Source organism: Plasmodium falciparum (assembly GCF_000002765.6).
Source record: "Plasmodium falciparum 3D7 genome assembly, chromosome: 7".
NCBI lineage: Eukaryota > Apicomplexa > Aconoidasida > Haemosporida > Plasmodiidae > Plasmodium > Plasmodium falciparum.
Window position 1 is genome coordinate 32,496 of NC_004328.3, and position 26,420 is coordinate 58,915.

At 18.4% G+C, this 26,420-nt stretch overlaps 5 protein-coding genes and 4 pseudogenes across 5 annotated transcripts, besides 4 other annotated features; 3 read left to right on the forward strand and 6 right to left on the reverse strand.

Moving 5' to 3' along the window:
- Positions 1-1,089: 1,089 nt before the first annotated feature.
- PF3D7_0700300 (rifin) lies at positions 1,090-2,309 on the reverse strand (the record flags this gene model as incomplete). Its single annotated transcript, XM_002808858.1, has 2 exons — positions 1,090-1,971; positions 2,241-2,309. 2 exons carry the CDS (start codon positions 2,307-2,309, stop codon positions 1,090-1,092), a joined length of 951 nt encoding a protein of 316 aa, XP_002808904.1.
- A 2,117-nt stretch (positions 2,310-4,426) lies between these two features.
- On the reverse strand, positions 4,427-5,432 carry PF3D7_0700400 (stevor; the record flags this gene model as incomplete). Its single annotated transcript, XM_024473124.1, has 2 exons — positions 4,427-5,260; positions 5,364-5,432. 2 exons carry the CDS (start codon positions 5,430-5,432, stop codon positions 4,427-4,429), a joined length of 903 nt encoding a protein of 300 aa, XP_024329034.1.
- Positions 5,433-7,792: 2,360 nt separating this feature from the next.
- On the reverse strand, positions 7,793-8,958 carry PF3D7_0700500 (rifin; the record flags this gene model as incomplete). Its single annotated transcript, XM_024473125.1, has 2 exons — positions 7,793-8,794; positions 8,887-8,958. The coding sequence occupies 2 exons, from the start codon at positions 8,956-8,958 to the stop codon at positions 7,793-7,795; spliced, it is 1,074 nt and encodes a 357-aa protein (XP_024329035.1).
- Positions 8,959-10,696: 1,738 nt separating this feature from the next.
- On the reverse strand, positions 10,697-11,645 carry PF3D7_0700600 (annotated as a pseudogene).
- Positions 10,697-11,645: a sequence feature (Plasmodium exported protein, unknown function, pseudogene).
- Positions 11,646-13,063: 1,418 nt separating this feature from the next.
- On the forward strand, positions 13,064-14,112 carry PF3D7_0700700 (annotated as a pseudogene).
- Positions 13,064-14,112: a sequence feature (stevor, pseudogene).
- A 1,692-nt stretch (positions 14,113-15,804) lies between these two features.
- Positions 15,805-16,611, forward strand: PF3D7_0700800 (Pfmc-2TM Maurer's cleft two transmembrane protein; the record flags this gene model as incomplete). Its single annotated transcript, XM_002808854.1, has 2 exons — positions 15,805-15,873; positions 15,985-16,611. The coding sequence occupies 2 exons, from the start codon at positions 15,805-15,807 to the stop codon at positions 16,609-16,611; spliced, it is 696 nt and encodes a 231-aa protein (XP_002808900.1).
- A 672-nt stretch (positions 16,612-17,283) lies between these two features.
- Positions 17,284-18,337, reverse strand: PF3D7_0700900 (annotated as a pseudogene).
- Positions 17,284-18,337: a sequence feature (exported protein family 1, pseudogene).
- Positions 18,338-19,590: 1,253 nt separating this feature from the next.
- Positions 19,591-21,141, forward strand: PF3D7_0701000 (annotated as a pseudogene).
- Positions 19,591-21,141: a sequence feature (erythrocyte membrane protein 1 (PfEMP1), pseudogene).
- A 1,925-nt stretch (positions 21,142-23,066) lies between these two features.
- On the reverse strand, positions 23,067-24,286 carry PF3D7_0701100 (rifin; the record flags this gene model as incomplete). Its single annotated transcript, XM_024473126.1, has 2 exons — positions 23,067-24,002; positions 24,233-24,286. The coding sequence occupies 2 exons, from the start codon at positions 24,284-24,286 to the stop codon at positions 23,067-23,069; spliced, it is 990 nt and encodes a 329-aa protein (XP_024329036.1).
- Positions 24,287-26,420: the final 2,134 nt, after the last annotated feature.

Genomic DNA, 26,420 nt, shown 5'->3' on the forward strand with positions numbered 1-26,420 from the left:
ATCGATCATTTATTGCACATAAATCTACATAATGAACGTTTCTAAAGTAACATAAATATATTATTTAACATAATTGATCTTATTAATATAAAATTTTTATATTTTCTATATTTGTTCTAGTCTTTTTTTTTAAATCAAACTTATAATTATTCCATATACAAAAAATTTTCAAAAATATTATTAATTTACTTTTTTTATAATTAGTAATTACATATAACATAAAAATACAATATTTCTTCTATTCATTAATTACTTTATATATGCATATATAACACGCTCCTACTTCTTACATATATATATATAAATCACTTCAAAATAGAAATTACACAGCAAAAAAAAAAAAAATAATTGTTATACTAATAAAATAAATTTTATTAATATTTTTATTTGTTTATTTTTTGTTTTGGGGTCATTCTCTCTTAGATTATTATTCATTTCATTTACTTATTTTATGTCGGTTTGTTCATTTTTTATGTATTTTATGTATTTTTTTTCTATAGTTTGTATTTATTATGTTCGTCATATTTCTTCTATTTGTAATAAAGTATTGAACAAAATAGCAGAAATGAAATAAATAAATACCTATATATTAATATATAATATGATAGGCTTTATATATAATATTGTTTGTCAAAAATATTAATCTTTATTTTTATGAATATATCTTATATAAATATGATTGTTCATTTTTAATAATATATTTGTTATAATAATAATATAATACATTTTATATCTTGGTTATTATATATTCCATTACATAACAACTCATATAACAAATTTATTGAATATGTGTTATAATATATACTTAAACAATTAGATATAATTTTACATATGTGTTGAGTATTTAATCTATATTAAAAAATACATTATTTATTAAAGAATAAATGTCTTAAAAAAAAATTTAATAATGAATAATTAATTAATACAATAAATAATAAACAAATATCCTCGTAACAAAATATATTATATATGAAATCGTAATAGTTATAAAAATATGATTCTTAATAATAATGAAAAAAAACATTGTATATTCAACTAAATGTAATGCATACACAAGACACTCTTTCACGATTAACATACGCCCTATATCTATTCTTTTAATAATTTTATATATTTGAGTTTTTTGTTCATTTGTTTTTTTCTTCGATAACGTAAAATTAAATAAATAATTAAAAGTATAACAGCTATACAAATTAGTACTATAGCAGAAATTACGATAGGGTTAGAAAAAAATGCAGGTGATGAAAATGCAGTATTCCATGTATTGACCTCTGCAGCTTTAGCAGTGTTAATACCTTCCATTGTAGCATTATGTACTTTAGGAGCTATTACACTAAGATCAAACAATTTGGGTGAACATGGAGCTGGTTGAGGACTTGCTTTACATATTGTTAATTTTGCAGCCATTATAGACTTATTAAGTGCATTCGTACATGCATATGTTTCTGGAGTAACTAGAGCTTCAAGTTTATTGTTAAGTAATATTTCTAGAGCAGTTATTTCTTTTAATTCATGAAGAACTTTAGCAATACCCTCCTTTACCGCGACGTCAATAGCAATAGAATTTACAAATCCATAAAAACCAATGCTACCTAGAATACCCCATCCTGGTACAACCGTACCTAATATACCTCCACAATTTAAACATGTTTTTTCAACTTTATCTGATAAAGATTTATCACAAATACAAGTAGGTATATCCTCAATAGTTATATGAGTGTGTAATGCTCCGAACTTTACTGTTAATTCTTTTTCGATTTTATCTTTTAAAATAATTTTTTGGATTTCTTTATTACATTGTTCTTTACATTTTTGTCTGTTTTCAATCATACATTCATTGTATTCTTCAAAACGTTGTGAGGTTTGACGACCAAAGTCTTGCATCACAGATTGCATTTCAGGGTCATTATCATAATTTGGCATATATAATTCACATTCGCATAATGATCTATGTATTTTTATTGGGTGTTCCTTTGGTGTATGTGGTGTAATACTTTTATGGTTCCTTTGATTATATACCTATAAAAGAGTATATATATGTATATGTAATCTTTAATTGTAATTTATTATTATATATGTTTGTCACAATTATAATATATAATGAATATTGATATGAAGGTAATTCTTATATACAATGTATATGGATATATAGGTATAATTATTATATATAAGCTTTGTTAAAATATATATATAATTTTATATTTATATTATTATAATTATCATTATTATTTAATGCATACCTTTGGTGATAATGACAATATATTTAATGAAAGGGAAAATAACAATATATTAGTGTAATTTAACTTCATTTTTATTGTTATGTTTATAATAATTTTTGATTTAAATTATAACTAAATATAATTAATATATTATAATATATTTTATCTTATTAATAAAAATACCTATAATAATTTAAAATACTATTATATTTTTAATAATTTAATACACAATTATTTTCCCATTATGTAAATATATTTTTTTTATAGTGGAACCATACTTGTACTCTTATTTATTACAAAAGAAAGAAAAAAAAAAATTAATATTAAAAAAATATAACAAAACATTTTACATTTTTTATAATTTACTTTTTTTTTAATTTGTAATGAAATTTAATTTTATATCACACATTAAATTATAATGGTAACTTTTTTTTATTTTTTTCATATTTTCCAATAACATTTTACGATATAGTAATAATACAACGTATTCCTGTGCTGTAAATTATATTAAAATGTGTAAAACCATAGTTTATGAAATTTTATATGACATATATATGTAATATCATTTTAGAACATACATATGAAATACTGATGAAATAGTTATTCTAACATAAATGTTTGTAATATTGCTATTATAAAAAAAAAAATGAACAACAAACATTGTGTATCATAATAAATGATATAAAATATTTTTAAACTAATAATATTATATATATAAATTAATTTGGTATCTTCTATTTTTTTTTTTATGTGTTTTGTTCTAAAATTTGTTGTATGTTATACAATCTCTCTAATTTATCTATATTGTTACTAAGTTTAATATTATTATTATTATTTTCATTTTATAGAACTATATTTAATACCATTTAAAATATTTATTTACTATTAAAGTACTAAATCATATAATTATGATATAAAACATTCATATTAATTATTAAGTAACAAACAAAAAAGTAAAACATAACGTTATGGATGTAAAAATTTACATATAATAAAATACTATGTTTTTATAGTTTTATGTAATATCCTATGTCATAATAATATATAATATTTATAATTTAAGAAATGTAATATTTCGATAATATATTATTATAATTATATACATATATATACATTATTTCAATTTTCTATTTTGTTATATTTAAAAATTAAAGAATGTAATATTTTTTTTTATTTCTATTATATTTTTTTATGAAAAGTATTAAGTCTTTAAAATTTTCATAAATTGTATTAAAATTTTGTGTTTATATGTATTGTCATATATTATACATTTACATAAGCAAAACATTATTATATATGTTATATGAATTTCATATATTTGTTGTAATTTTTATAATTTTTATTCATAAAGTATGATGTTTGAAAAATATATTTATGTATTTAAAAATATATGTTTTATGTAAAACGTTTATAACAAATAAAAATAAAAAAAAATATATATATACATATATATAATATCTTTTTTAATGATCACGTATTTGATTAAAATTAAAATATTGTATGAATATTCATTCATTTGCGAAATGAAAAAAATGTTTTAATTTGTTTTATCATTCATATTTCAAAATATGTTAATATATATTTTTATAGAAAATATATTTTTGTGTGCAATTTTTAATCTTCTTTCTTTTCCTTTGTATTATAAAATTATAGTCTATATTTTTATTTAAGATAATATAAATATAAAATGAAAGTTAATTATATAAGACATAATACTTAAAAGAAAAAAAAAGCTCATTTTATTCTTTAAAATATAATAAGTTTTTATTTGATTTACATTTAAAACAATATATTTGAAATATGTCTATGACATATAATTATGTCTTAATTATTAACAATATGATTAATATTTATAATTGCATTTGAATTTAATTGTAAAATATATCTTTAATATAAAAATTCAATAAATGATTTTAAAATAAATGATAGAATATAAATGTGAGAAAAATAATAAAAAATTATATATTTTAGTACATAAAATATTGACATAAGAATTATGTAATTATTCTTTAATTAAAAATGTAATAAATATATATTACATATAATAGTTGTCTCGCACGATTTTAATTTTTGAATTAATGTTTATAAATATATTTTTTCATTGATAAAATATTATTTAAATAATATTATATGAGTAAAAAAAAAAATTATTATAAAATATAATTTTTATACACTTAAGTAACATCATCTATATTCTAAAAATTTTATTACTTACATAAATGTTTCTTGCATTCATGTTTCCATGATCTTTTTCTTCTTCTATATAACCATATATATAATATTATAAGCACAACAGCTAATATAAGTAGTACCAAAGCTGCAATACCACAGGGGTAAAATATTCCCGTAGCAGCAGTTACTGCAGATGTAGTTAAATCAGAAAAACAAGTTACACCACCTGATGCACTAACTGATGTCATAGCTGAAGTCATAGATTCATAAGTAAGCATATTAATTATAGAAATAGACAAGATGCAATTCTTAGCAGCATCTGGAAATGAACCAAGGATAGCAGCTTTTGCAGCAATCGTACCTATCCATGTTAAGAGTGCACTACCTAGTGTGCAAGAACATATTCCACCTATACATCTGTGTTTTAGGTGTTTTAAATACTTATCTCTTCCTTTTGTTTTTCCTAGTTTTATATTATTAATATCAGTACATTCACATGTTGAAGATTTTTCATCAACATTTGGGTATATTCCCGACTTCAACATATCACTTTCTTCACCAAACATTTCTTCATATGTTTCCAATAATTCTCTTTCCAGCGTTGACCTAGGTTCTGCATCATTACTACCTGTATATTTTGTTCCATTTTTCTCTACTACTTCTTTCAATTGTTCATATGGATCATGAGTTTGTTGGTATTTTTTGATTGCTTCCTCGTTCATTTTATCAATTATTTCTTTGAGTTCTGGGTCATTATGATAATGCGGATTGTGGATTTGGGTTTGTGCTAAAAGTCTTGATTTTATCGTTGTTCTTTTGGTCTTGTTTTGAATGAGACTTACATTATAACGGTTATTTAGATAATTCTCCTAAAAAATGAAAAAGAGTTTTAATGAAAATGTACTGAAAATGTAATAATTATTTAATTATATATTTAAATTATTGTAATAATAATGTATCTTTTTCACATACATTATAAAGTGATACTAAAATATTTATTAAAAACATAAATATTAACATTTTAACGTGATATATATTCATCCTTAATTCAAAAAATAATATCTTATATTTCAAATTTTATTAATCTAATTCATAAAAAATGATCTATTTTGTTTTCTAATATATATTTTATATAATATATATATATAAGCGGAAAATTTGTTGTAATTTTATGATATAATAACATTATAGTTTCATCATACGTATAATATAATTTATGACTATATTCATTTAATATTTAAAAAAAAAAAAATTAAATATGATATAAAATAAATAAATTCTTTTTTTTTTTTTTTTTTAATAATATTATTTTTATTTTATTTATTTTTTTTTAATTTTTCTTAAAACCGTTCTCTCATATGTATATATATATTATAAATATTTAATAAATAACAATACACTTTCCTTCAAATACACATATAAATGTGTAGAACAATAGTTGTTATGGGTGTAAACCACATATATATTAAAATAGCTCTCATGGTTTTTATCAAATAAATATCCTAATATATATTCTAATATAACTATTATTTTTGAAATAATAACAAGTTTTCTTATAATTTATAAAATATAATATTAATTTAAAAATAATATAATAAAATATTTTGTACGTATATTTTAATATTTAGATTTTTCTTTTTACTTTATTCCATTTTTGTTCCTAATACCTATTCGCCAATAGAAAATTCTCTCTATTGTATCTTTTATTTTATGTTAATTATATTATAATAATTTATAAATAATAATATATAAATATATATATAATATGATATTTAAATGAATCATATATTAGAAAATTATAAATTAAAAATTTTTAATAATTCAAAAATGTACTATTATTACTACAATTTAAAAAATTTAACAAACATGCCACATAGTGAGATACTGTAATTTATATTCCTGTGTATAAATATAAATAATATAATTATATTGTATTAATAATTTATATATTGTAAAATATTACATATATATATATTATATTTATACAAAACGAATTAACATATAATATTTTTACAATGTATAAAAAACTAATGGTATTATTACATTGTAATAATGGTCTGTTAAAGATGTACTTTTTAAAAATAAACGTATAGTTATTTTTACTATTCTATAATATTAATAATAAATTCTTTATAATCATATATAAATAGAAAAAATAAATTACATATATATTTATTTTTAATATTTTCCAAGTTATTAATATTTATATATGGTTATAAATTTACTATCATATTAATTATACGTATTAGTATAGTTAAAAAAAAAAGATAAAATATAAATATTATAATTATAATTATTATATATAATATATTCTTATTATTTTATAATAAAACTTATTGTGCGATTAGGTTAGTTCATTATTATTATATTATAATGTGTTGATATATCGACATATGATGTTGAAAGCATTCTTGTGGTTAGAATATTAAAAAAATTATGTATATATATAACATATGTTTTTTGCTAATTTAATAATAGAAGGTTTCCTATTTGTAGCATATAATATATTAATTATGATATAATATATGAAGTAATATATGAAGTCATATATATATATATATTATCAACATCAAAATAGAAATTACAAATGAAAAAAAAATTATTGTTATATTAATAAATATTATTTTTTATTTTCCATTGTTTCCTTTTTTTATGCGTATTCTTTTATTGATTTCATGTAATTGTTCTCCTTTTGTATTTTTGTTAGAGTTTTATTATGTATTTTATGTATTTTTTATATTTTGTCCACTTTTTATTTTTATTATATTGTGCTATTTTTAATAATATATTAAGTATACAACAAGATATGAAATATATAAATTAATACATATATATATAATATGACAGGTTTTTGTAGGTAATATATTTGTCAAAATAAAAATGTTTATTTATATTAATTTTTTTATTATATAAATATGGACTAATTTTTTTTTTTTCGTATGAATAATATGTTTCCTACAATTAATTATTATTATTATTATTAACGTCATATATCTATTTGTTATGTTTTGTTATATGACATTTAATATGAAGTATTATATAAATATATATATATATATATATATATATATATATATATGCCATATTTTATTTCCTAAACAATTACCTATACCTACACTTATATGTTTAGTATTTAATATATATATTAATAAATAGATCATTTTTTTAAAGAATAAAAGTTTTTGAAAAAAAAAAATAAAATTAATATAATCAATAAATAATTAATACAATAAATAATTGAAAAAATTGACACATAACAAAATAAATTATATGTGTAAAAACCTAATACATATAAAAATATATAGTTATTAATAATGGGGAAAAGAACTTGATAAATTCAAAGAAAAACTGTACGTGTACCAAACATCCTGCCAACATCAAAAATACCAAACGTCACATATCTATTCTTCTAATAGTTTTATGTATTGGAGTTTTTTCTTCATTTTTTTTTTTCGTCGATAACGTAAAATCAAATAAATAATTATCATGATTAAAACTATAACTACTATTGCAACGATGGAAGCAATAATACTAGTTTGGTAACCTCCATATGCAGTGTTTACCCCATCTATGTATTTTGTTTCAAATGCTGCTGTTTTGGTTGGTAATGTTTCATTATAAACTTTAACACCAGTTTCCGCGTAAAGACGAAAATTAGTATCCTTACCACGCAGTATCGTACTACAAAATGAGGTATTTTTTGCAGTTCCTTCAAAATCACAGGAAGTATTAGCTAATTTTATAGCACTTTTATGTAGAATAGCACCATTATTATATGTTGATGGAGTAACAATTTTTGTCAAATCAACTAATCCTGGATCATTAGGAGAAGCGACAAGCAGTTTTCTAATTTCAAATTTGACAGCTTCAATACCAGCTTGCGTAGCGGCATCTATACCTGCTTTTTGAGCTGCTGCAATAGCAGTAGCAATTTCTGTAGTTTGCCACTTACTTAGAGCATATAAAAGACTTCCACCTATCGAACCCAATTCAGGCATCGCACTACCTAATATACTTCCACATCGCAAACAACCTTTTTCCACTTTATCTGCTAACGACTTTTCGCAAACACATGTTGGAATAGCATCGCTTTGTATATCAGTTTGTAATGCTGACAACTTTTCTGTTAATTCCTTTTCTATTTTATCTTTTAATATAATATTTTTTATATCCTTTTCACGTTGTTCTTTACATTTTTGACGTTTGTCGTTTATATGTTCGTCGTACTCGTGAAATCTTTGTTGTGTCTGTTTATTGAAATTTTCCATTAGATTTTTCATTTCCGGGTCGTCATAATTAGGCTTATATATGTCGCATTCGCATAATGATCTATTTGATTTTATTAGTTTTGGTGTTTTTGATGTATGAAGTGCAATGCTGTAATGCTTCCTATGGACATTTACCTAGTACAAAATAATATTATATATATATATGTGTATGTTATAATTATGTATAGGGTATATATATATATTAATAATTATTAGTAGATCCATACCTGTGATGATGATAATAACAATGTATTTAATATAAGAGAAAATAATAATATGTTACAGCAGTGAACTTTCATTTTGATTGTTATTCGTATATTATTTTATGATTATACTTATAACTAATTATTTAAAATATAATACCTTATTTTATTTTGTAAATAAATTAAATATGTTTAAACTAAAATTTTTATATAGGCTTATAATATAATACACTATTATTTTCCCTTTATATAAATATATATTTTTTTACTGGATCCATATTTGCCTTTTTATTTAGAACACAGAAAAAATAAAATAATTAAATAAATTTAAAAAAAATAATATAATAAAACATTTCAATATTATTTATAATTTTGAATTTATATTTCTAATGAAATATTATCTTATGTCATATCATAAATTGTAATACTAATTTTTTTTTTTTTTTTTTTTTTTATTGGTTATTTTTATACATGCTAATAACACGTAAACGTGTAGCTACAAAAAAAACATGTTTTTTTTCTGTTTTAAATTATATGAGATTGTGTACAGTAATATTTGCAAAAGATGTAAAATACATATATTAGAACTTATAACATATATGCAGGTAATAGATATTCCAACATAAAACTTGCATCATTACTATTATATAAAAAATTTAAATACAAACATATTGTATCATAATATATGATATGAAAAAAAAAACTTTAAAATAATAGTACTAAAATAATTTAATTTGGTTATTTTTATAATTTTCTTTTTGTTCTAATATTTGTTGTACATTTACATTTCTCTCTAATTTATCTACGTTATTACTAAGATTAACGTTATTACTTTTATTTTATACAAATATATTACAAAGTATTTAAAAAAAATATTTATTATAAAAATACTAAATAATTTAAAAAAAATATATATAGATATTTATTATTGTTAGAAAACAAAAACTAAAACTAATAAAAATATTAAGAAAATGAGAAATTACACAAACTATTACATACTACATTGTATTTTTTTCTTTAGTGACTATGTTATTAAAATATATTTTTTTTTCATAATATATATTATTATATATATATGTTAAATCACGTCATATACTATTTTACAATTTATCATATATTAATTGTATTATTACATGTTCTAAAATTATAATTCTAAATATGGTTTTTAATAATTATATTATATTAATTCCTATTATAATAAATAACATATTATATTAAACAAGTAACACGATATTATATATATACTATGAAAATATAAGGAATTGATTATTTTTGTTTTATACATAATTAGAATATTTAAAAAAAAAACAATTCTTAATAGTTCTAAAAATGAAATTATTTCCCATAATGATGATATTTTGTATGAGAAGAAAAAAAAATAACAAACATAAAAATAAACAAAACAAAACTAAAAATAATTTGAAAAAATCGAAAAAGCAAGAACGAAAAAAGAACAAGGAAAATAGAAAACGTTAATATACTTTTTTAATATCATGAATCTTATGTTACGAATATATTTTCCTTTATTTTAGAAAGAAAATATTTTTTAACAATATGTGCAATAAATAACCGATGAATATATTTCATAATTTAATAGCTCCATTGATACCATTGAATTTTCAATTATTAATTTTGGAATTGTTAATGAATACTCACGAATAATTATATATTATAATATATTTTATATTTGTTTTATTATATATTCCATTATATAAGAAACCATACAAAGAATTTAATAAATACATGTTAAATTAAGTTTTTATCAAATATAGTAAAGTGATATATACATGTATTTTACCAAATAGTAACATAATTACATTCATATAAATTTAGTTTAAATATCTAATCTTTGTGAATTTTTCATTCTTTCGGTAAATATATTCTTATGTTCATTAAGTAAATCATTTTTTAATTTATCATAATATTTTATAAATGAACAAATAAATTTTTTCATTTCATTAATTGATGCTCCATATTTAACTAAATTATAAAAATTAAGAGTATTTTCAATATCTGTACATGATAGTGTTTCTCCAATATCATGCATTGGTTTATACAATGTACGGTATTTATTTCCTGCACATACAGATCTATCCTTATCCAAAAAATGATGATAACGTTGATATTTATATTTATGAAAATAATCATCTATATAAAACGATAATTCTTTTGACATATCATCAAATTCTTCTTTAGATATACCCAAAACGCAATTCCATATTGCATAGAAATCTTCATTATATTGACGTTCTTCTAAATTATCTAATACAGTACGTAATTCGGATAGCATTAATTGTTTTAATAAATCATTATAATTTATATTTTTACATTTTTTCTCGGTTGTAACAACATTATATTTTACATAATCTTCTTTATTAGAACCTTCTGAGTCAAAAGTAATACCATTATTATTTTCATCTACAGAAGTTTTTAATTGAACCTTTTCGTTGCCACTTCTTAATTCTTAATTTTTCACACTTTTTAATTCAGATAAATTTCTTCTATATATATGATAAATTCCCGCATCCGCTTTTTCAACTTTGTTACATATTATTATACTCTGAAGATAAAATAATTAATATAAAAAGGTCAATATAAGTTATATATATATAAATTGATATTATAAAGAAAATTCACATACATTAACTGATATTTATGATTACTACTAATATTATTGCAGTAACTAATAATAAATTTTAAAACATTTGCCTATCGGAACAAATTTTCCTTGTATTTTTAATGTGGTTTTCTTTAGAATAATATTCTATACAATGATATTTCATCTTAATCGTATTATTACTATAATTATATAATATTTTTAAAAACTAATGTTATACATTTTGAAAATATATTAAAATTGTATAATATGGAAATTGTTTTTTATAAATACATCCTATACTTCTCTTTTACAGTTTTACATGTGTTTCACAAATATATATATATAATAAATTATTTTATATGATAAGTATTATTATATATTTATTATTTCTATATATTATGTTAATGTAAATATATTATTATAAATATAAGTATATGTTTTTATGAAAGTTAAAAATATAATGATAAATATTTTTATTTTGTAAATTCTATAATACACTTAATAATATTAACATAATAAATAACATTTATTTTAAACTTCATGATTTTTATATAATATTTTAATTAAATAAAAAAAAATATATTTCTTAAATTTTATTTAATATATAATGAAATAATTATAATAATAATCTCAATTTCAATATAATATTTATACATATTATTTAATTTTACCAAATTATAGATAATATTTTAAATGAAAATAAATTAACACACAATTTTAATATTGTTATTATAGATAAATAGATCATTTAAATCTACCTCCATAAAATACATACCTTATATAATTATAATCAAATGTAATAAGAAAAAATCAACGTCTAAATAACTATTAGATAATATATAGAAATATATATTATAAAAATTATATGATTATTTAATAATTATATAATGTAATTAAATAATAACTCAAGAACTACATTTTAGAAATCATAATTGTATTATATTCACTTTTATTTTCAATGTTGTTTATTTTTTCTACACTCAGTTATATAGTAGATAAATAATTAAATACTAAAATATATAATTCACATATATAACATTATGTTAAATGTGAAATAATTATATCAGAAAACGTAATTTTTTTTTATATAAAATAAAAGAAAAATATTAATTATTTATATATATATTGTGTTTTAATTATAGTGTATTAAAATATTATGTTTTGCTTTATATTATATCTATTTTATTTATAAATTTGAACACCACAATTCAGTAATATAAAGAAATATATATATTTAGGTAAATATTACACATATTATATATATTACAATACTAATAATATTAACAGGATTTTAATAAAATTTGAAAAAATTATTTTATAATAATATGCAGTTAACACAAAATTTGTAAAATTATATTATTATTTGATATATCTCAAAAAAAAAAAAAAAAATTAAAATAAAATTTATTTATATTGAATTTTATAGAACACAAATTTTTTTTTTACAAATATTATTATATGTAAAAAAAATATTTGATATAAATTTAATGTTGCTAATAATATAGATATATATTTTAAAAATATCCCTTTTTCTTTATAGTTTACGCAAACACATATATATATATTATTACCTCTATTAATATAATAGTACACATATTAAAAATGGTATCTTATAATTTAAAATTAATTATATTTTCAATCATATTAGTAACATTAACCTTAATTTATAATGTAAGAAATACGAAAGAGTCAAAATATATATAAGGGTACATATATATGTATGCAATATAAAACTACCTTTTGTTATCATACATTTTAATATATTTATTCATCGTTTCAATATTTATTTATAATATATAGACTAATATAATTTAATTTTTTAGTTAAGCATATATTTTTGTTTTCTTCATTTTTAGAATGATTATGAACGATTATATAAAAACGTGAAGTACAAAAACTTTGTATTAGTGCCAATAAATTTTAGATCATTAGCAGAAGTATCATTTGAACGTACAACAAATCATATATATAGAAATGATAAATTAAGAGAATATACAAGTACGAATGAAAAAAAATACCACAAAAATAATTATCTAAAGGATGACGCAAAAACAGAACAAAACATACCAGACATTACAGAAAAGTAAAACACTGAAAGAACAAAATCAAAGAAATATAGAAAAGGAAAATATGATACAGATAAAAAAGAAAAATCAAATATGTCTTCGAGTTCCCTTAAATATTTAGAAATGCAAAGGAAACTTTATAATAATTTTTATTCAAAACCAGAAATAGATTTTGAGAATTTTTCAAATAAATCTAATAATAAACTTTGTGAATGTATAAATAAGAACAAATCATACAATATATTAACTTCGTCAAATAAGGTACATGATAAATATTTAGATAATTTAAAAGAACGTTGTGTTGGAGGTGTAGGAATATGTATCTTTTCATCTGAAGCTACAGTATATTCTGGTGTTGTTGCCGGTTCTGCTATATTTGAAAAGGTTTCTAACACTCCTGTTGGTTTATGGTCTCCTACTGAAACATATAAAGTTTTTTTTCTTACTTCAAATTTTTTACCTTATGATATTGCAATTGCTGTGTTTATTGCAATAATTGTTATTGTGATATTTTTATATGTATACTTACGCAACAGACGAAAACATTCATGCAAATATGAATGCAAGAAACATTTATGTAGATAAGTTATTTTATAGAATATGAATAATTTTACTTTTCAATGATATATTAATTACATTTTATGATAATTGGTTTCTTTACACATATAATATTATATAAATAAAAAAAATTCTTTCATATCTTTTATAATGCATAGATTATAATATTAATCCTTAAATTTTATATTCGTTATTTATTCTTTTTATTATGATTTTATATAATAAAAGAAACTATATATATTCTCTATCATTTAAAGTAATTACTTTAATATTTTTAAAAATGAAATATAATATTTCTTTTTTTTACTATTCTTTATATACGTCACTTGCTTAATTAAATTTTTCTTTACTTAAAAAAAATTTTTACACATTTATAAAAAAAAAAAAAAAAAAAAATTATATTAATACAAATAACAATAGACATATTATCTCTCACTATATTTTATACAAAATTATTAATACATATATATATATATATATATATATATATATATATATATAATACAACAATTCAGAATAAAATATCCATATAATAATTATATTGTATATTTATCGACAATTATAAATAATTATATATATATATATATATATATATATATATATATATATGTATTATTATTTATATTGTTATACTTGTCAAATTACTTTTACTTTGTATATCGATACTAACTCAAATAATAATCTAATAATATATATATTTTTTTTTGTATGTGTTATTATATTTTTTATACTTACTAAAAAGAGAAAAAGAAATATATACTACATAATATTATATTATATAGCATTGATCTACGATTTTATTCTTATATAACAATATTGTAAGTATAATTATACAGCTCAATTACTTTCATACCATAATTATAATTTATAACAATAATAATATATATTTTTCAATTAATAGTACTAATAATAAACATATATAATATAAATTTTTCTTTTTTTTTTTGTTTTTTTTTTTCTTCCTCTTTCTTTTTTTGTATTTAACATAATAGGTTTTATTACTATAAAGATATATATTTTCTCTTTTATTTTATATTTCTTTTATAAATTCACAATAAAAAAAATAAATAAATAAATATATATATATATATATAATAGTTGCGTTTTATTAAAATATAAGAATAATGTTGTTATTTTTAATATTTCCTATGAACATTTTTTATAATTTATAGTAAAACGAAAAACAATTGGAATAACGCATGCATTTATAATATAGAAATATACTTATGTATAATAGTTGTATAATAGGATAATAAATAACATATAATAATACAAATATATATATTATATATATATATTATATATATATATATATATATATATATATATATTTATATATTTATAATTATTTGTTATTATTTGTTATTATTTGTTATTATTTTATTTTTTTTTTAATTATTATTATTTTTATTTTTTTTTTTTAATTATTATTATTATTATTTTTTTTCTTTCTTTAGAATCCAGCACTTTTAATGATTCATAATATATGTAATAATATAGCATTACATAAAATTTATTATATATAATATTACAATTATTATTATTAATTTAATTTATATTATATATAAATATATTTAAAAAAAAAAAGAAAAAAAAAGTGATAAAAATTACGTTTTTATTATTTTTTTACATAATATAAATAATTCATAATAATAGATAATATAAATAATTCACATCTATATATTAGAATACACTATAAAGAAATAATAATAATAAAATATGTTTTTTTATATTTATAAAATATATATTTTTACCATAATACTATGTGCATCGAATCTATTTAATGACGTAATATATAATAATATATTATAAGTTATATATATATATATATATATATATATATATATATATATATATATATATATATATATATGTGTGTGTGTGTTTATTCATTTATAGAACGGAGTAGAAAATGGAACATACAAACTATCATACCATAATGGAGGGATACAATTCAGAATGTTAGCTCAAAAAAACACAAATAAAAAATCAAATGGAAATGCCTTAAAGAATATATTGTTAAAAGATAAAAGCAAAAAAGGTAGTAAAAAAAAAAATCCTGATGCTGAAATTTCAGATCTAGTTAATTTAGTGGATAATATGAATATAACTCAAGAAAAAAAAGATGAAATCAAAAATCTCACATTAAAATATATGAATAGTGACGATATAAAAGAAAAAAATGAATCAATTAATGAACTTAAAAAATACAGTAATAACGAAGAATGTAAAGAACATATGGATAATTATTTAATGTATCTTCGTATGCAAAATGATATAAAATGTTTAAAAAGAAAAAATTTCTGGAATAATATTTGGATTAATTCAATTAACTTCTTCCTAATCATTATAATGATAGCATGTGTAGTTGTGGGTTTAATTGATAATTTTCCTATATTTCCTCATCTATGTATTTTTTTAGTTTTTATGTTATATATGCTTGTTCGTTTCTTTCCTGATATGAAAATGGGTTTTAAAAAAATAAAAGAAACTTGCACAAATTTTTTCCAAAAAAAAAAAAAATAATAAAATAAATATTTTGTTATTTATTTAATCTAATATTAAGATATATAATGTAATTAATTTTTATACGTTTTTTTTTTTTTTTTTTTTATTTATTTATTTTCATTTATTATAAATATTATAAAAATTATTCACTCATTTGTTAATTTTTTTTTTAAATAATAAAATAGCTAGCTGGCTAGCCAAAATATATAATCATAAATTATATATATATATCTTCAATGTGAAAGTACTTAAATTGTTATAAAAGTGAAAAAAAAAAAAATTCTGATGAAAAATAAATTATTCACTTTTAAGATTATATAAAAAAAAAAAAATAAAAAAAAAATAAAAAAAAAATAAAACTTTTGTAAATATAAAATTAAATGTAAAACATTTATATATATATATATATATATATATATATATGTCTATGTGTGTGTGTTTCTATTATTATGTTATGAAAAAATGTTGTGTATAATATTATTTAAAAAAAATAATATATTTATTTATACGTACATTTTTCCTTTAATGAAATTTAATTTTTTAATTAATCCTTTATATATATATATATATATATATATATTTATTTATTTATTTATATATAATAATATAATGATATCCGTTATATATGTGTGTACATATAATATATCCTCAATTAACCTTCTGTAGTATCATTCTACCCAATGATTGTAATTATTTAGCTCTTTTAAACATCAAATTTGTATCTCCTTCTGCATTTTGTAATACTTTTTGTGCTGATCTTCTTACCGTTGTTTCAACATCACATAAAATAATTTTTAGAATATTCCTTAATATTTCTTCTAGTATTTCATTTTTTTCTTCCTCTAATAAATTTAATATATGTTCATAGTATAAATTATCAATAGCTCTATGTATATTATCCATACTATAGTCCATATTATTTTTTATATCATTCAATATATAATTAGATGAGAAGCATATTATGCCTGCTTTATAAAGGGATAATAATTTTTTATTATACATATAAAACAACCTTTACATTGTATCAAAATAATTCAATTTCTAATAATTCTATCATTAGCTTTTTTTAAATATATATCTTTTTTTTTATATCAGAATTTTCTTTTTCTTCTAAAAAAATATTAGAAACATTCTCATATTTTAATCATATAGATTCTAATATAAAATTTGAAAATGAAGATTTTAATAACATTCTAATTTCATTATACATTAATATCTAGTATTCATCTTTATTATCTATATATAAATATAATTTATCTCTTAATAATTCATCGACATGCTCTTCTCGTATATTTTGTCCTTCCATGATTTCTTTCATAATCTAACCAACATAATAAAATATATCTTCAATTGAAATATTTTTCTCAAAAATTAATTTACCAAAAGTAGATACTTGAGTATTTCCAGTATATTCATACATCATATCAGATGTAAATATGAAATTAAAAAATATAATTTGATCAATAATAATATTTTTATTCGCTAAATCAAATTGAACGGAATCATAATTTTTTTCTATTATCATAACCCAATATTTGATATGCCTCACTTATATTCTCAAATTTATTATGCAACACTAAATTTTTACTTTATTCATCTTTGGATAATATTTTAAAGATAAATTATAAAACTCTCTTTTAATTTCACTTATATAGAAATATCTTTTTACATATAAAATTTCATAATAATTTTTTTTCATGTTTTTTTTTTTTGCATTATGTAATTTTGATCATTCAAAATATATTCATCTGAACTACTATGTATTTTATTATTGTTATTATAAGAAAGATATTATTCAAAAAATAATTATTTGTCTATAATATAAATTTAATACAAATAAATATATTACTTCAATTCACAATTATATTCCTTAAAAAACATATCTTATTATATATTATATTGTATTTATATATTTTTTTCCTAATTTCATTTTTTATTATTATTTTAAGCTTTCTTTATTAAAAATACCACCAATATAATCAATTAAAAAAAATATAATATATTATTAATACATAAAATTACAAGTAGCATAAAAAAGGGATACAATATATAAAACATAACAAAAACGCTATAGTACAAAAATTCACGAAATATATCAAAACATATGAAAATAAAAGAAGATGACAAAAGTCATTTATTATAATATAATAATACTCCTTTTTTTTCCATTTACTTTTTATTCTTGTTTTTTTTTTATTTTCTTTATTTTTTAATTTTAATTTATACATATATTACTTTTTATATATTTTTTAATATGTTCCTTGGTATATATTAATGTATAACTATTATATGTTATGTATATATAATTATTCACTATTACACATTAATAAAAAAATATTATATATATGTATCAATTTCTACAATTGTTTTCCGTTAGAAAGAAAAAATTATTTTATTAAATTATCTACTGCATGTACTATATATATATTTGTTTTGGGATAGATACGTCATATATATATTTATATAATGATAGTGTCTGTCTTTTTATATTTTAATAACATAAATTATTTTTTTATAATACGTGTGTGATACAAATTTTTTTTTTTTTTTAGTATATTTTAGTCATACGTATTCTTTGAAAAAATATATTATTTATCAATTATTACACATGTATTCTAATATTTTTTTTTTTTTGAATATCATAAAAAAGAAAAATGAACAAAAATTAATTCTTAATATTAGTACTATCACAAATAATACTTATATTGATACTACTATTAATACTAATGGTATTTTATTAGATATTTATATATTAATCTAAATAATATATATGTATATTTTATTGTTTTTCATAACTATGGAAAGATATATATTCATATATATAACATGCATATAATAAACATTCAAGCCTAAAAACAAAAAAAAAAATTATATAAAATTAGTATTATTTATATATCAAAATGGCAAAACCATACAAAAGAGGCAAATATCTAATATATTTAAAATGTTGTAGATAAATGGAGAAGTAAAAATGTAAATGGATAAATATATATTTATATGAGTAGACGTAGAGATCATAAATGTATATTCTATAAAAATTGTTTTTATTTTTTTCAAATAACTCCACAAATAATGTACATATATCACTATATTTTGTTATACTGCAAGAAAATGGCGAGATGTAGTGCTGTTGGTACCCAAAAAACAGTGATGCAAATCGCAGAACAGTTTCAACAGGAGGCGAAGCAAAAAGCGAATGGTATTTTAGTGGTTTGACGGCTCAAGCTCACAAAGGTCAATACAACAAAGGGGGTCAAGGAAATGGCCTATAAATTAATATTTGCATCATTGACAAAGAAAAACATACGAATGATAAACGTGAATATGGTAAGGGTGATGACAAATATCATCGTCCATGTACTGGAAAAGGTACAGGTCAATAAAAAAGATTTGAAATAGGAACGCCATGGGAAACGAAGAAGGATGATGTAAATCAAAACCAACAAAATGTCCTATTACCACCTCGCCGTCGTCATATGTGTACATCAAACTTGGAGAATTTAAATGCAGATAGCGAGGGACTTAGTGGTAATCATGTGAGTGACTCATTATTAGGTGATGTGTTGTTGACAGCAAAATATGAAGGATATACATAAAAAAATAATCTTAGTAATGATGTTTCAGGAATTTGTACTGTTATGTAATATAGTTTTGCAGATTTTCGTGATATAATTAAAGGAACAGATTTGTGGGATCAAAGCAAAGATGCAGAACGATTACAAGAAAATTTGAAAACCATATTTGGTAAAATTAAAGGTACAATTGGTGCCAAATATGCCCGTGATGATCCCCCATATACAAATTTACGTCAAAACTGGTGGGAAGTAATGAAATGTCGCATACCAGATTTACGTGCAGTACCAGATAAACAAGGTTACTTACGACATAAATTTGAATGTTACCGAAAATATTAATAGGACTACTAATATTATGGGAAATCCAAAATATGTTTGAAATAATATATATACCGGAATTGACTTAATTAACAATTCACTAAGTACTAAACATAATGTTGATATTTATGATGAAGTTCTTAAAAGAAAACGAATTATATGGAACAAATAATACTAAAAATACGACTTTTAATAGTTTTTCCAAACAATCACATAGTGATCCTATAATGAACCAACTAAATATATTTCATAAATGGATAGACGACATAGAGATATGTGCGAAAAGTTGAAAAATGATAATGAGCGGTTAGCCAAATTAAAAGAAGAGTGGGAAAATGAGACACATAGTGGTAACACTCACCCTAGTGAGAGTAACAAAACGTTAAATACTGATGTTTCCATACAAATACATATGGATAATCCTAAACCTATAAATCAATTTAATAATATGGATACTATCTTGGAGGATCTGGATAAATATAATGAACCTTATTATGATGTGCAAGATGATATTTATTATGATGTAAATGATCATGACACATCAACTGTGGATAGTAATAATATGGATGTTCCTAGTAAAGTACAAATTGAAATGGATGTAAATACCAAATTGGTGAAAGAGAAATATCCTATAGGAGATGTGTGGGATATATAATATATATATGTATGTATATATATATATATATGTTTGATTTTTTTTTTGTTTATGTGTGCATTATATTATATTTTTTATTTGTTGATGTTATATTATATTTGATTTGTGTATTATATTATATTTTATATTTGTGTATTATGTTATATTTTTTAATTGTTCATGTTATATTATATTTTTTGTTTGTGTATTTTTTTTTTTTTTTGTATTTAATTTTTAGTGTTACAAATTATATTATATATATGTACATATATATATCATAATTATATTGTATTATATATATATATTTAATATGATAACAATAATAGTTAAAATTATTTAAATTAAAAAACATAAACTATTGGAAACGCATTGAATATAATAATATATTACTATTTGTATTATTGTTATTAATACTACTATTAATAGTAATATTATTAGAAGTAGTAATTAACAGTATAACTATTAATTTTATTAGTGATAACAGTACTTTAAAAATTTAATATTTTTATTTTTTATTTTATAATTTTTACTTTTTATTATATTAAAAAAAAAAAAAAAAATATATATATATATATAAAAATTATTATTATAATTTTTTTTTCCTAAATGTGTTTACATATAAAATAATAAAAAAAAAAAAAAAAAAAAAGAAAAATTTGAAATATATCATATAAATTTCATATATATAAAAAATAACAAAAAAAAAAAAAAAAAAAAAAAATTTTAAATATATCATACAACTTTCATATATATAAAAAATACCAAAAAAAAAAAAAAAAAAAAAGAATATATTAATATAAATATAAACAAAAATGGAAAACATTTTACAGAAGAAAAAATATTTAATAAACAAATTTTTTTTTTTTTTTTCTTTTTTTGCCACTTAATATATATAAAAATATAATGATAATAAATCAATGCATACCGTAATATAGAAACAAATAACACTTAAAAAAAAATTAAAAAGAACAATATAAATTATGAAATATATATGAAATTATATCTCATAAATATATACATATTATCAAATAAATATATATATATATAAACAAAAAATATTTACATATTATACTAAATAAAACAACATAATAAAAATTACAAAGGCAAAATAAAGAAAAAGTGTATTTTATATTAAAATAAAAAATATACATTATTCTTTTTTTTATTGTGTTTTATTTTTATTTATTTCATGCATTTTTTATATTTTTATTATTTTTTTTATGTATTGTATCTATTTGTTATATTACGTATAATTATTATATTTTGTTATATGTTGACTATTTTTTGAATTCATTGTATTAGTAGTATTTCTAATAAAAAATAATTAAAAAAAATAATAAAATATATTATGAAATAAATATAAATAACATAATATATAATATGATAGGTTTTTTAAGGATGATAATTCTGAATTGAAATAATATACTTATTGGTTTTAATTTAAATTATATAAATATAGATATAATATTTTGAATAATATGTTTCTTAAAATATTTATAATAATAGTAATCATAATAATCATAATCATAATAATCATAATTATAATAATCATAAGTTTTATTGTTTTTTTTGATATATATTCCTTTGAAAAACATATGAGGTATTTAAAAAATATACGTTACATTATGTTTTAAAAAAATAATATATTATAATACGTATAAGTATTTTATATAAATTAAAAATTACATTGTTTATTAATTAAAAGAGTTTTAGAAAATAAATAAATAAATAAATAAATAAATAAATAAATAAATAAATAAATAAATAAATAAATAAATAAATAAAATTATAGAAAAATAAATTATATATAAAAGCGCAATACATATAAAAATATATAGTTATTTATAATGGAGAAAAAAAAAAAAAAAACACACGGTACATCCAAAGAAAAACAATACAAGTACCAAACTTCCTACCAACATCGAAAAATACCAAATACATCACATCTATTCTTCTAATAATTTGATATATTGGAGTTTTTTCTTCATTTTTTTTTTTCTTCGATAACGTAAAATCAAATATATTATCAACATAACCAAGACTATAACTAGTATTGCAACAACAGAAGCAATAATAGCAGTATTTAAACCACTAGTAACAGGTGCTGCTTTTTCCAATACATCTGTTGTAGCAACTTCAGCCATATATTCTGCAGTTTCTGCAATCGTTGATGCTCCTTCCGAAAACGCCTGTTGTTTCTGAAAATTTGCAGCACTACAAAATTGTATTCTAGAACTTAGAGATTCTTCACACATTGTATTTTTTATTTTCTGAGTAAATATAACATATGTCATTTTTTTAAAATAATTAGTACGATTAATCAAATTTTCTATTTCAGTAATAGTAATTAATTTACCTAGACCAAAAAAGTTTTTTAATCCTTGAATCCCATATTTAACACCTTCCTCAATACCCTTTTGTATAGCTATTTCAGTAATATAATTTGTCCATCCTACATAACCTAAACCGCTGACCAGACCCCAACCGGGGGCAACCCCTCCCATAGTTTTTCCACAATTAAGACAAAACTTTTCTGTTTTATCTGCTAAAGATTTTTCGCAAACACATGTTGGAATAGCATCACTATGTATATCAGTTTGTAATGTGGAAAACTGTTCTACCATTTGTTTTTCTAATTTGTCTTTTAAAATAATTTTTTGGATTGCTTCGTCGCATTTATCTTTACATTGCATTCGTTTTTCGACCATACGTTCGTCATATTCATGAAATCTCTGTTGTGTTTGACGATTGAAATTATCCATAACTTCTTTCATTTGTGGGTCATTATCATAGTTTGATGGTGCATACAATTCACATTCGCATAATGTCCTAGTGGTTGCTTTTGGTGTACGTGTGATGTAATGGTTCCTTTGATTATATATCTATACAAAATGGTCACATATATATGTATATTATAATTAGTTCTTTTTTATTTTATATATATATGTTATAAATATGTATGTTTTTATGTTTATATATATATGTATATTTGGACTATATATATATAAAAATTATATATACGATATCGTAATATATTTATATATAAATATATATATTATATTATAATATGATTATATTAATCCTCTTTAATATATATGTGACATGGAATTACCAATATATTTAATGGAAGCTCAAACAATAATATATTAATATAATGGATTTTCATTTTTTATTGTGATACGTATATTATTTTTTGATAAATATTATAACTAAAAAAATCACATAAAATACTTTATTTTATATTATAAATAAATTAAATAAAAATGTTTAACATAAAATATGATTATAATTTATTTAATATAATTAACAATTATTTTCCCATTATGTAAATATATTTTTTTTTTTATAGTGGATCCACATTTGCCATTTTATTTATTACAAAAAAAAAAAACAAAAACGTAAAAAAATTAATATTAAAATAATTTATCAAAACATTCTGCATTTTTATAATTTTTTTTAATTTTTAATTTTTAATGAAATTTAATTTTAAATCAACACAATAAATTATTATGGTTATTTTTGGTTTATTTTTTTTTATTTTTTTCATTTTTCTCAATAATATCTAACGATATAGTAATAATACAACATATTTCTGTGTTGTAAATTATTTACAAATGTGCAAAACCAACGTTTTGGAAATTGTGTATGACATATATATAATACCAATTTATAATATATATATATGAAATACTTATGAAATAGTTATTAAAACATATAATTTCGTAACATTGTTGTTATAAAAACAATTAACAACAAATATTTTATAACATAATAAATGATATAAAATCTTCTTCAAATAATAATATATACATATATATTAATAAATAAATTTTCATATATTATGTTATTTGTTTTGTTCTAAAATTTATTGTATGTTATAAAATTCCCTCTAATTTATCTATGTTGTTACTAAGATTAATATTATTTTTTTTTTTTTATAAAAATATTACAAATAAATTAAAACGTTAATTTATCATTAAAGTAGTAAATTATATAATTATCGCAAAAAATATAAATATTTATTATTATTAAAAAAAAAACAAATAACAAAATAAGATATTATACGTACTATTACATAATACATTCTATTGTTTTATGTTATTCAAATATATTATAATCATAACGTGTATTATTATATATATATTTCTTAAAATAGAAGTTATGGTATTTTACAACTTATGATACATTAATTTTATTATTACATGTTGTAACAAAATAATTAATTACTATATATTTTAATAAATATGTTATTATACAATAAACAAATAACGCGACATTATATATATACTATGAAAAAACAAGGAATCATTTATTTCTATTTTATACGTAATTAGAAACGTTAAATAAAAGAAATTTCTTAATATTTCTTAAAATGAAATTATTTCCAATAATCATTTTCATAGTACGTATGATTAGAAAAAAAAAAAAAAAAGGAATATCATATAAATATTGTTATTCCAATACAATTATTATATTTGATATATTATATTCTTACTATTTTATAATAATACTTATTGTAAGATTAGGTTAATTCATTATTATTATATTATAATTTGTTCATATATCGGTATATGGTGTTGAAAACATTTTTGTGGTTAGTATATTAAAATATATATATATATAATAAGAAATATTTTGGTGAATTATATTAGCTTATTTTAATATACAACCATATAATATACTACTATGAATATAATTTATATGGTATGGTATATTTTTCTATTTTTTTTTCTTTTTTTTTCTATTTAATCACATACATATTATACAAATAAAACAAATTTATATATACAAATATCCAAAAACAAATTAATAAAAAAATTCAAACAAAATATATATACAAATAATCAAATGTGTCAAATTAAAACAAAATAAAAAAAAATATTTTATACAAATAATCAAATGTGTCAAAACAAAATAAAACATATATATATTATACAAATAAAATAAAAATTATATATTGAATTATGTACAATGACATTTAAAAAAAATTCAAAAAAATAAATAAAATAAAAATATTACTCAATAAATTTTGAATCCAATATATTTACAAATATTATACAAAAACAAATAAACAAATTATATATATACAAATATTATTATACAAATATCGATTTTTTTTTTTTTTTTTTTTTTTTGGTATTTAATTTTTAGTGTTAGAAATTATATTATATTATATTATATTATATTATATTATATTATATTATATTATATTATATTATATTATATTATATTATATTATATTATATTATATTATATTATATTATATTATATTATATATATATATATGTACATGTATATAA